Source organism: Triticum dicoccoides, chromosome 2B, assembly GCF_002162155.2.
Source record: "Triticum dicoccoides isolate Atlit2015 ecotype Zavitan chromosome 2B, WEW_v2.0, whole genome shotgun sequence".
NCBI lineage: Eukaryota > Viridiplantae > Streptophyta > Magnoliopsida > Poales > Poaceae > Triticum > Triticum dicoccoides.
In genome coordinates this window covers 447,723,390-447,735,729 of record NC_041383.1, presented here as the reverse complement: position 1 = coordinate 447,735,729, position 12,340 = coordinate 447,723,390, and the positions used below count along the sequence as shown (strand labels likewise).

The 12,340-nt window shown below is 43.0% G+C and overlaps 1 protein-coding gene across 1 annotated transcript in view; it reads right to left on the bottom strand.

Moving 5' to 3' along the window:
- The window catches only part of LOC119364131 (protein LAX PANICLE 2-like), a 13,253-nt gene extending 4,955 nt beyond the window's left edge, over window positions 1–8,298 (bottom strand). Inside the window, exons 1-3 of the mRNA XM_037629545.1 lie at window positions 7,267–8,298; window positions 6,936–6,986; window positions 6,620–6,692 (exon numbers count right to left, since the gene is read on the bottom strand). Coding sequence (XP_037485442.1) covers window positions 6,620–6,692; window positions 6,936–6,986; window positions 7,267–7,997 — 855 coding nt within the window. The 5' untranslated portion in view covers window positions 7,998–8,298. The remainder of the gene's footprint in view (window positions 1–6,619; window positions 6,693–6,935; window positions 6,987–7,266) is intronic.
- Between the last annotated feature and the right edge of the window lie 4,042 nt (window positions 8,299–12,340).

Here is a 12,340-nt window from a genome sequence, read left to right as displayed (position 1 = left end):
AGGCCCGCCGCGCCGCCAGGCCAGATCGGCCCTTGGCCGAGGCAGCCGCCGCGCCGCCAGGCCAGATCGGCCGCGCCACCCATGCCGCGGGGCGCCGCACCACCCCCACGGCGCAGGCAAGAGGGAGGACCCCCGCCACCGCCGTCAGCCCCGGGCCATCGCCGGCGGCGTCCTTCGGCGGCGGCGGAGGGAGGGGAGGAAGGGAGGGGAGGGGACCGGCGGCGGCTAGGGATCGAGATCCCGCCCGAGTCGCCCGAGCGGGGGCGACGCGGGGGCTTCGGGGTATGTGCTGCATTTGGATTGGTGTAGATCTCTAATTATTTGTCTTCCTTTGGATTGGTGTAGTTTTCTACAGGAGCATGATAAGTTTCCTCTACTAATATTACTACAATATATGTAAATAAAAATATTGGCACTTATTCGGCTTTCCATCATGTGATCCATGATGTATGTATGTTTGTGCGGCCGGCCAAACGTCCAACGTCCATAGCTTTGCCCCCAAAGAAGCACACCTAGCTACATCAATGTGACCCACGAGCGACTACCTCTACCAGTCTAGTAGTAGTACTACTCGTCGAGCACTTAGGGACGTCCAGATATTACTTCCTACTATATCTTATACTACTTACTATACTCTTCTTTTTATGATATATCGCAAGGGAATTGCTGGCTTTGATTGATGTGCTATGTCTGTCCCAACCAACCAGTGGCACTTGTATATGGGAGCTCACACGTTTTTGTTAGGCTTGGCGGCATGCATAAACCCTTTGCCCCCGCTAGCTGGCTGGCTAGCTAGGGAGGGAATATAATTCTAGCATGGCCACAAACAAGTACCCTCCAACTAACGCTCGAGCCATCGGCATCTAATATAATCATGCGTGGGGTTCGTACGTACTTGATTAGTGGTTAAGTACGCCTCTGGTTTAGCTGCTAATAGTTGGAGGGACGAGGCGTGCGTGCATGCAATTAATGCTGCACTGTATAGTGATTCAGGTGTGCTTAAACTATTAGATTCTGCTCTTGTTGGTAGGTTTCTCTGCTAAAAAAAACCCCTCTTAATTAAATTTCCAATGACAATTGGTACGTAGTACTAGCTAGGTTGGGCGCTTCAATTTCTTCCCGTGCAAAACACCAAAAATCAATTCAACTCAACTTGCACCCCCTCTAATCTAGCTGGCTAATTAATCAGTCTCTCCAGAACAGAAGGGGTTAGCATATATGCACATGGTCCCCCGATCCATAAGCATGGCAAAAAATAGGGAGGAGTATACTCCCTCCAGCCCTCCAATGATTGTCAATTTACACACATAGCGTAACTAAAAGCAGCTAATTTATTACTACTCCTACCAGTGTTGTTAAGTACAGTATATATATATATATATATATGGACATAAAATAGTGGGAAATCAATACTACGTACATACTTGGATGCCCTAGTATGAAGGTGCAATTCTCCACCGCTCCTTGTTTCGAGGGTCTTCTCCAAAGTGCGTCTTTTAGGTGGTGTTTGTTTCTCTAGTCCTAGGACTTTTTCTAGTCCCTGGGACTTTTTAAAAAAGACTCTCAAGGAGGTGCTTCTAAGGGCTTTTAGCAAAAAGTCCCCAAAAAGTGCCACCCTGTTTGGTTTGCTAGGGACTTTTTCTAATCCTTACATCAAAAAGTCCCTGGAAACAAACACCCCCTTAACCCCCTAGCTACTGCTACTGCTACGGACGACACGTCCGATCCAAGGAATGCATGCATGAGACGGAATTGCAGAGCTAGTGTTGGCGTCGTAGCAGTACCAGTAGTTAGTGGTCCTTTTGGCTTTGTCCATCCGTTTATTCCTTCCTCCTGCTTCACTTTCATTGAGATGCCTCACCCTTCACCAACTTGGCATTATTCTCTCTCTACCCCCTCACTCTTTCTCTACTTCTCCGGCCGTCTCTCTCTAGCCTCTACTGTGCACGCATTTCTCGCATGGCCCCACTCCCATGCACATTAATTATTTTCCTCTTTTTTTTCTTCTCGAAACCAATCATACGAGCATAAAACAGGTGATTTGGTGGGTCTGTTTCATTGGCTACCAAGGTGGGGCCACATGCATGCACGTATGTGTAAAAATATTCCACCACAAAGTGCAAGTGCACCCACTTAATAAGGTTCTTCGATTTGTCATCTAACCACACAACCAAAGCTACTGTATATATCTAAGCTATCTTACCTTCCCCTTAGGCTTTGTCTCCCGTGAGAATTTCTAGTTTGGCTTTCATGAGCTAGCTAGGTGCACAGTCCGTTAATACGTGAGGTAAGGTCGACGATGGCATGACGGTGATGACGCCAATAAATACTATGAAGAAATCCAAGCCTAGTTTGCAGCATCCAGGCACATGCACAAGGTCGGTTGATGGTCTAAGTAAAATAGTTTTAACTTTGCACATGCATCAAGGAATATATAGCATATTTCTAGCGTATGAAATGAACACGAAGTACTTATGGACCGGTGACATGATCAGATCAAAATTACGACTAAGTGAACTAAATGCAATATTGGCTCTGAACAACTGACCATCATAGTCTACATGAGACACACGATGCATTGGATTTGTTCTCAATCAATCCCCATATATATATATATATATATATATATATATATATATATATATATATATATATATATCTTTAGTAATTTTTAAGCGAAGGCTATAGATGCCTGTCACATTAAGTGAAACTAAGATAGCAATTGAGGAAAAGAGCAACAGACTGCTAAAGACAAAGAAGAAAGTACGAGTCGTATGCATATACAAAGTGGTGGAGCCATTTGGTGCATGCATGATGTGTAGCATATAAAGGCATCCATCAACAGATGGAATCTTTTGATTAGCTAAGAGCTGCCACTAAACTCTGATTAATACTACATATTATCCTAGTCGCAGCATGGCCACATTCCATATTCTGTGTAGATTGTTAAATCAAGCACGCATCCCTAGTCATGGGGAACTTTCACTGCTCAAGACTGACACACGTTTTAACCTGGTAAAACCATCACCCTCTTTTTAGCAAAGAACCTCCTTGATTGACATTAAAGTTTCGATTATAAAGAATTGGCTGGTAGAGACAAAGTTGACCCTGGAAATATTTATTTGAATGGCATCTTTGCACAAAAGATAAACGAATTGTTATACATCCATGGCGCCGGTTAAACTAGGCCCATTTTAGGGTGTAGGAGACAATTAAAATGAAAAAAGAAATCCTACACCAACTTGCATGTTCAGTTGATCAATCATTCTACTATACTATACATCGTGCGTGCATGCATGCTGATTGACGGGAGCCATGATGATATACTTGGTTATTGATTTTGTGATTATACAGGTCGTGGTGATTCAATATTAGCAATCCTTCTAATATCTCACTTTAAATGGCCTGATGCTTAAAAACAATTAGTTAAATTTCTGGACCTAATTTCAGGAATTTACATTAGAAGAGTTAAGTAATTAAGATTTGCCTACGTTTTACATAGTTCTTACATGTGGTGTGCAATCCTTTCAAAGTCCTATGTAACTAATTTAAGGTATATGCAATGATAAGTGAACTTACTTTTAAATCAAGTTTGAACAATTAGAAACCTTATTACATGTGTACTCCGTGAATAAGTGAGTGTGCAAAAGATAGCTCAGTTGGTTAGGAGAGTGGATGTACATTTCCACTAGCTCGGTTCAAGTGCCCGGCTTGAACTCAGAAATTGATCAGACTTAATGTTCACAAAAACATCAATACATTTAAACTGCTTGCCAAAAGAGAAGAGAAAAAAATTGTCTTCCCTTTATTCCACCAATAACATAAGCAACATTTTATTGCATTACATACTATAACTTTTTTTATAAACAAGATAAACTGGAATGTGAAGCTTGCAATCTAAATAAACTAGACAACATCCTGCACACTGCTGGAGAAATTCATAGCAATGCAAGTGTCGAAAATAAAATTAAAATATGCAGAGGGTTTGCATGTGGTGGAAAATGGACACTGAGGGTTAATTATTTGTTGCCGATTTTTTTTATGGTGTGGAGGGCTTGCATGTGTGGAAAGTGGAAAGTTGCATGCACTTGATGATGTGGATGGCTTGCATGCGGATTTAAATGGGATACTTAGATATATAGGATATATTTTTTTCGAGGAAAGATGTAGGATATTGGTATCAACTACATGGTCGATCTGATGACCTTAACTACAAAAACAATATCATAATTAAGTTGTGCATATGACAGATCAAGCTGAAATTTATTTTTCGTCATTGCCCCGGTTAATGCTAGTTATTTAAGGAATATATTCTCCTCTATAGTACTGGCATGTAGATATTAACTTACTGGTCGTACCTAATTATATGCTTCTATGGAGTAGACCCCCATTTAGCTATGAGACCCAAGAAGTTATAGTGAATTTTGGAACCAATAAACTATATTGCACTTTGTTTCCAACTAAACTTATTAGCGAATATTTCTGGCCGAGTGGTGACTGGTGAGTGCATATGAAACCCATCATACATATAGTTATACCTTGTATGTATATGCAACGCCATTGAAGCAAACATATTCGGCACTCGGTGTGGAGACACTATAGCATGAGGCCTTGCTGTGGTTAGCAGGTCAATTCCCAGAAATATATAAAACGGTACGTGATAAAAGCCTCGATTTATTGGAGTTCAAAGCAAAAGCGGGATCCTGATGTAATTAAGGTTCGTATGTACATGCACCGTAGCACTTCTGCGTACCAAGATCAAAGAATTAGAAAAGGAACGAAGTCTACTCTTCAAACAGAAAGGCGCATGCATGCATACCCAGTACCCCTCCACGTATAAATTTATATTAGTATACGTCTGCACGCATCACCTAAGGTTGTTGCAACAAATATATCATACATTACTATATATTAGGCACCTTAAAAGTTAGCTATCCTTTCATCATTGAGTACGGCTTACATATTGTTACCTAGATACATATTGTAATCATTAATGTAATACTATTTCTTTCTGTATATATACGCAAGAAGATTCCTGCGTGACCGTGCATGCATGCATGCCATTTTGTGCATGAGATTGGTCAATGAAACAGCCAGGCAATGTAGCTAGGTAGGAAAGTAAATGAGTAGATTAACATATGGAGAAATGTAGATAAGAAAACCAAAGATTTATTGTAGGGCCGGTCGGTCTGCATGGTGAGTATATTGCGTTTTTTGTATATGCGTGTACTCCTGAACAAAAAGGAGCCTATAATATCATTGCAGTTACTGAGAACATATGCAGGCTTGCTAGGTAGGCCTATCGAGTGCAAAAGGAAGCAAGATCTCGGGTCATAATGAAAAGGATCCATCACTGTACGTGATGGAGCAGGAAATGGTGTGTGTTTGTGTGTGTGCGCGCGCGCGCGTTACGTTGTGGTGTGCACACACACTCTCTCTCTCTCTCACGCACACACCTTCCTCTCTCTCTCTCTCTCTCTCTCTCTCTCTCTCTCTCTCTCTCTCTCTCTCGTGCACACACACATACATACACTCGAAAGCCCTACTTGATGCTTCCATATGGTGAGGTGAGGATGGTGCATAGCTTTCAGTGATGCATGGTAGGTGAAGGAACCCTTTTCTTTCTCTAGGGCATGCACCATCTATCTCTCCCTCGGACCCTCTCCCTCCCTCCCTCCCTCACAATGCTATAGCTTTACACAAGCACGGCCCCACACACAGACGCACACACTGGCTAGCCAGGCCGTAGCAAGAGGTTCGCTCTACATGCATGTAGGAGTACACACACATATATGCCTACTCATGTGTCCTATATATGAGCATAGCTCTGAAAGCCTCTGTTGCATGCATTGCATGCTAGCCCTTCCTATGCCTCCATTTGAGGCATTGCACTGGGGAGAAAGGGCTTTAGGCAATGATGAGCTCCTTGGCCATATCCTGACCCCTAGGATGCATAGGAAAAGAAAGAACAGAAAGGCTTGTGAGGGCTCTACCTATAGTTAGATACCTAGCCAAGGCTCCCTCCCTAATATATAAATTAATAATTAATAAGTACAATATAAGATGAGTATATATATACATATACAGCTTCATTGTTTGCATGAACCGACAGAGAGCAAGAAGAAGAAACAAGTAAAGCTCCATCACAAGCCATATAACTAACCATCTAGACTAGTATCTAACAACCTCTCACTAGTCCCTCTTTGCGTCTCTCTCTCCGATGGAGGAGTTCTTGTCAAGTGGTGAGGGGATGATGTGCCACCCAAGACACACACCCCTCACCTACAATAGGAACAAGCACACACAGGACCCTTAATGTCATGCTTGATTAATATTTTATATATTTCATTCAGGAGTGCAAGCATATGTCTAATGTTATTTTCTTTATACCTACATCTGTACCGTACACGTACTAGTCTCTTTTCTAGCTCTGATGTTCCTTTCATCACCGATGTTGGAAAAAGCAAAGGGGAAAACAATGCATCTTGGCAGTAATAAAAATAATTAAAGAAGTTCACCATAACACAAAAGACCGGAGAAGGGGGGAAGAAGAATAAAATGCAAAATGCTACTAGTACATAAACGGATATTAATCGGACTTGTGCTGATATTTAAATACCTCTGATTCGTCTTCCAATCCGAGCTTGTTAGCCAGGTACTTGATCAACAATCTAACTGTCACCCTCCCATCTCTGAAAATTATCAAAATACAAGGAAATCGCATGTTAAATTCGCATATTTTCCACGCCGCGCGCAGCAGTAAGCACAAACCACATTATATCTGAACCATGTTTTTTGATGAATTAATACATCTCATAGCCTCGCAGATTTGGAGGCGCATAAAGAATATGCAAATGCAGGATGAGAGGCAACTAATCGAAGCAACAGAATAAGATTACGATGAAAGAAAAAAAGAGAGGGTTGTAGAGTATTACTTGATTCTTAAGTAGCTTCTTGGAATCTGAGGCAAGAACGGTTCCCTCCCTCTGCACAAATCAAGAGGCCAAAAATCAAAGTCAATAAAACACCGACACCTAGTCCTCCTAGCAAAACAACACGAATCGAAGCAAGAATGATTAAGAACGTGCAGATGAAGGCGCTGCATTTGCAGTGTTTGATCATTCAAGGACGAATTAATCAACTGGCATGCAGCGAGTGAAATATGTAGGATGAGGAGGAGTAAGTGGCGATGAACACATGAAATGCTCGCGTGTACCCATGTAGCTAGTGCAGTCGCAGAGAGTGGCAGGACGTGTATGCACTCACTGGTGGGGCGCGGCCTGAAAGACGAACCAGACTCCGGCGGCGGCGGCGGCGGCGGCGGTGGCCGCCGGTGGAGGCAGCACAACCCTCGTCGTGTCGAAGCCGGAGGGGCCCGCGGCCGGCGAGCCAGGCCCGTAGAGCCCGCGGTGTCCGAACGGGAGAAGCAGCTGCGGTTGTTGCGCCGCGTGGCTCCAAGGCGGCAGCCAAGGTGGCCCAGCGCGCGGCACGGACATTTGTAACGACGCCTGCGGAATGCCGGGCATGGCGGGGCGCAGGAAGCCTCCGGGCGGCATGTCCATGCCCGGGAGCATCTCCTGCCGCGGCCCCGCCGTCCCCGCGCGGTCCGCCGCAAAGAGATCGATGTCGGGCGCTGCGCCACTGGGGCCCGGGGACGCCTGGCCGAGGCCGAGGCGCAACCAGTCCCCTCCCCCGGCGCCGCCGCCTCCGTTGCTGCTGCTGCCGCCACTGCTACTGCCGCTTGTGCCGGCGGGATGGGGCTGCTGCGGCGGCAACACTACTAGCGCCTCCCCGCGGCGTTCCTCCTGGTGCATTTGCTGCCTCTCCTGCGGCGGCGGCGGCTTTGACGGGTCCTGGTTAATGGGCTCCTGGGCCATGTGGTGGCTCGGCCTCGGCGTCGGCTGTGCCGTCAGAGCGTTGACGCCGGCGGCGACGTCGCGGATGAAAGGCGTGCCATGCGCGTCGCGGAGGAGCTGCAGGTTCCGAGCCGGGACCATCCGGGCTGCCGCCGGTTCATTCCATCCACCCGGCCGGCCCGGCCCGGCCCAGCGCCACCCCCGCCTCTCGCTAGAACGTCGGAGAGACCGAGACGCGCTCACGCGCGCGCGACACACACGACGTCGCCACGCGCGAGGCACGTACCTTTGGCCACAGGAGATCGGAGGAAGAAGATGACGAAGAGAGAGAGAGAGAGAGGGAGAGAGAGTATTAGGTAGGCATGCACGCAAGGAGAAGTAGCTAGAGGAGGAGCCGTAGCAGCATGGCACGAGGCAGCGGAAAGGAAGAGGGGCGGAGAGAGAGACCTCGGTCGATCGGAGATCAAATAGTTTCAGAAGGGGGTAGAGAGAGAAAACCCGGGCAAGTCGAGTCGTCCGTCCTAGAGAGAGAAAGGGGGCCGCTCCTCTCTCTCTCTATATCCTTTTTAACTTTTGAGTCCTCGCGGTCGCAGGGACAAAAAGAACAGAAGCTCCAGATATTTAACCGCGGGTTTGCTTAGGCGAATAGCCCAGTCATCCAGGGGCTCTTTTGGAAGAAAGAGCGGTCGTGAGCTGCGGGCCCCGCGCGGCAGTACGTGTGGTGTGGCATGATTTACCCTACAGCGCTAAACGATGCGGTGCGTGACATGCGCCGCCCTGCCTAAAGCTTCCGTGTGGGTTTCTGCGAGGTTGCACTGGCTTCTGCATGCCGAGCCACGGCGGCACGTCCAAAATTAGCCAAAGATTGTGAGCGCTCAAACAAAATGTGCAAATGACCGTCCTTACTAAGAAATCATAATTTCTTTTACAATACTTGTACTCACTCCGATCCATATAAATTCTCGCTGATTTATAGTATAACACATTATTTAGCAACTATGCCGAAACACTTTCCTCCTCATCCACGAGCGACGCCCCAAACGCGTCTAGGGCTACCCTGCCTCCTGTGGCCTCCGCCGATTTGCCTTGTCTTCTATAGAGGCGCGAAGGATCCCCGCCCTTATCGGCGGGAGGGCTCCTACTTCGTTTTTAGGTGTTTTTGTTTTTTGTTTTTAGGGTTTGTGTCATGCTCATGAGGAAAGTCGATGAAGGCTCCCTAAAAATGAAACATAGTTCTTTCCGCCTAACCCTTATCTTGCTATAGTTAAAGATCTCTTGGTTGAAAATATTGATGGGCATGCTATTTATTTCTGTGATGAAGCTACTAGAATTATCAAACCTGATGAAAAAGATAAACATAGACCTGTTGTTGGCATGCCTGTTGTCTCTGTTAAAATAAGAGATCATTGTTATCATGGCTTATGTGATTTGGGTGCTAGTGTGAGTGCAATCTCGTTTACTTTATATCAAGAAATTATGAATGATATTGCATCTGTTGAGATAGAAGATATTGATGTTACTATTAAGCTTGCTAATAAAGACATTATTATACCACTTGGGGTTGTTAGAGATGTTGAAGTCTTGTGTGGGAAAATAAAATATCCTACGGATGTTCTAGTTCTTGGTTCCCCACAAGATGATTTTTGCCCCATTATATTTGGTAGACCTTTCTGAATATAGTTATTGCTAAGATAAATTGCGAGAAAGAAATTGTTAGTGTAAGTTTTGGTGAGGTGTCTCATGAGTTTAATTTCTCCAAATTCCGTAGACAATCCCATGAGAAAGAATTACCTAGTAAGGATGAAATTATTGGTCTTGCTGCTATTGCCGTGCCTCCTACTGATCCTATAAAACAATATTTGTTGGACTACGAAAATGACATGCATACGAATGAACGAAACAAAATAGATGAGATATTCTTTAAACAAATGTCTGTTTTGAAACACAATTTGCCTATTGAAACTCTTGAGATTCTCTTCCACCCAAGAGTGATCTTGTGTTTGAGCTTAAACAACTACCGATACATTGAAATATGCTTATCTTGATGAAAAGAAGATATATCCTGTTATTATTAGCGCTAACCTTTCAGAGCATGAAGAAAAGAGATTATTGAAAAGTCCGAGGAAGCACCGTGCCACTATTGGATATACTCTTGATGATCTTAAGGGCATTAGTCCCACTCTATGTCAGCACACGATTAATATAAAACCTGATACTAAACCAGTTGTTCATCACCAGCGACGGTTAAATCCTAAGATGAAAGAAGTGGTAGGAAATAAAATATAAAAGCTTCTGGAAGCAGGTATAATCTATCCTATTTCTGATAGTAGATGGGTAAGTCTTGTTCATTGTGTCCCTAAAAAGGGAGGTATTACTATTACTCCCAATGATAGAAATGAACTTATTCCACAAACAATTATCACAGGTTATAGAATGCTAATTGATTTTAAAAAATTAAACAAGGCTACTAGGAAAGATCATTATCCTCTACCTTTTATCGATCAAATGCTGGAAAGACTATCAAAAGATACACATTTTTGCTTTCTAGATGGATACTCTGGGTTTTTCCAAATACCTGTGTCACAAGAGGATCAAGAAAAACTACTTTTACATGTCCTTTCGGTACTTTTTCTTATATACATATGCCTTTTGGTTTATGCATTGCACCTGTTACCTTTCAAAGATGTATGACTGCTATATTCTCCGACTTTTATGAAAAAATTGTTGAGGTTTTCATGGATGATTTTTCCGTTTACGGAACTTCTTTTGATGATTGCTTAAGAAACCTTGATCGAGTTTTGTAGAGATGTGAAGAAACTAACCTTGTCTTGAATTGGGAGAAGTGCCACTTTTTGTTTAATGAAGATATTGTCTTGGGGCATAAAATCTCGGAACGAGGTATTGAAGTTGATAAAGCTAAAGTTGATGCAATTGAAAAAATGTCGTGTCCTAAAGATTTCAAAGGTATAAGAAGTTTCCTTGGTCATGCTGGTTTCTATAGAAGAATTATTATAGACTTCTCTAAAATTTCTAGGCCTCTTACTAATCTTTTGCAAAAAGATGTTCCATTTATTTTTGATGATGATTGTTTAGAGGCCTTTGAAATACTGAAGAAAGCCTTAATCTCTGCACCTATTATTCAACCACCTGATTGGAACCTACCCTTTGAAATTATGTGTGATGCTAGTGATTATGTTGTTGGTGCTGTTCTAGGACAAAGAATTGATAAGAAATTAAACATTATCCATTATGCTAGTAAGATGCTAGACAGCGCTCAAAGAAATTATGCTACCACTGAAAAAGAATTTTTAGCAGTTGTGTTTGCTTGTGATAAATTCAGATATTACATTGTTGATTCTAAAGTAATTGTCCACACTAATCATGCTGCTATTAAGTACCTTATGAAAAAGAAGGATGCTAAACCTAGACTCATTAGGTGGGTTCTCTTGCTACAAGAATTTGATTTACATATTACTGATAGGAAAGGAGCTGAGAACCCCATAGAAAACAACTTGTCTAGGTTAGAAAATATTCTTGATGACCAACTACCTATTGATGATAGCTTCCCTGATGAACAATTAGCTGTCATAAATGCTTCTCGTAGTACTCCTAGGTATGCAGATTATGCTAATTATATTGTTGCTAAATTTATGCCACCTAGTTTCACATAGCAACAAAAGAAAAGGTTTTTCTATCATTTAATACATTACTTTTGGGATGACCCACACCTTTATAAAGGAGTAGATGGTTTTATTAGATGTTGTATACATAAGCATGAACATGAACAAATCCTACGAAAGTGTCACTCCGAGCCTTATGAAGGACACCATGCGGGAGACCGTACTACACACAAGATATTACAATCTGGTTTTTGTTGGCCTACTCTTTTCAAAGATGCTCGTAAGTTTGTCTTGTCTTGTGATGAATGTCAAAGAATTGGTAACATTAGTAGACGTTAGGAAATTCCTACGAATTATTCACTTGTTATTGAACCATTTGATGTTTGGAGATTTGATTATATGGGACCTTTTCCTTCCTCTAATGGGTACACACATATTTTGGTTGCTATTGATTACGTTACTAAGTGGGTAGAAGCTATTCCAACTAGTAGTGTTGATCACAACACTTCTATTAAAATGCTTAAAGAAGTTATTTTCCTGAGGTTTGGAGTCCCTAGATATTTAATGACTGATGGTGGTTCACATTTTATTCATGGTGCTTTCCGTAAATTGCTTGCTAAGTATGATGCTAACCATAGAATTGCATCTCCATATCATCCTCAGTCTAGTGGTCAAGTAGAATTAAGTAATAGAGAAATAAAACTAATCTTGCAAAAGGCTGTTAATAGATCTAGGAAGAATTGGTCTAAGAAACTAGATGATGCATTATGGGCTTATAGAACTGCTGTAAGGGCATATTTATTCCCAATATGTTTTGGTGATTGATGACAATGCTTGTGCGGACTAATCATGTGCGTTAGTTCT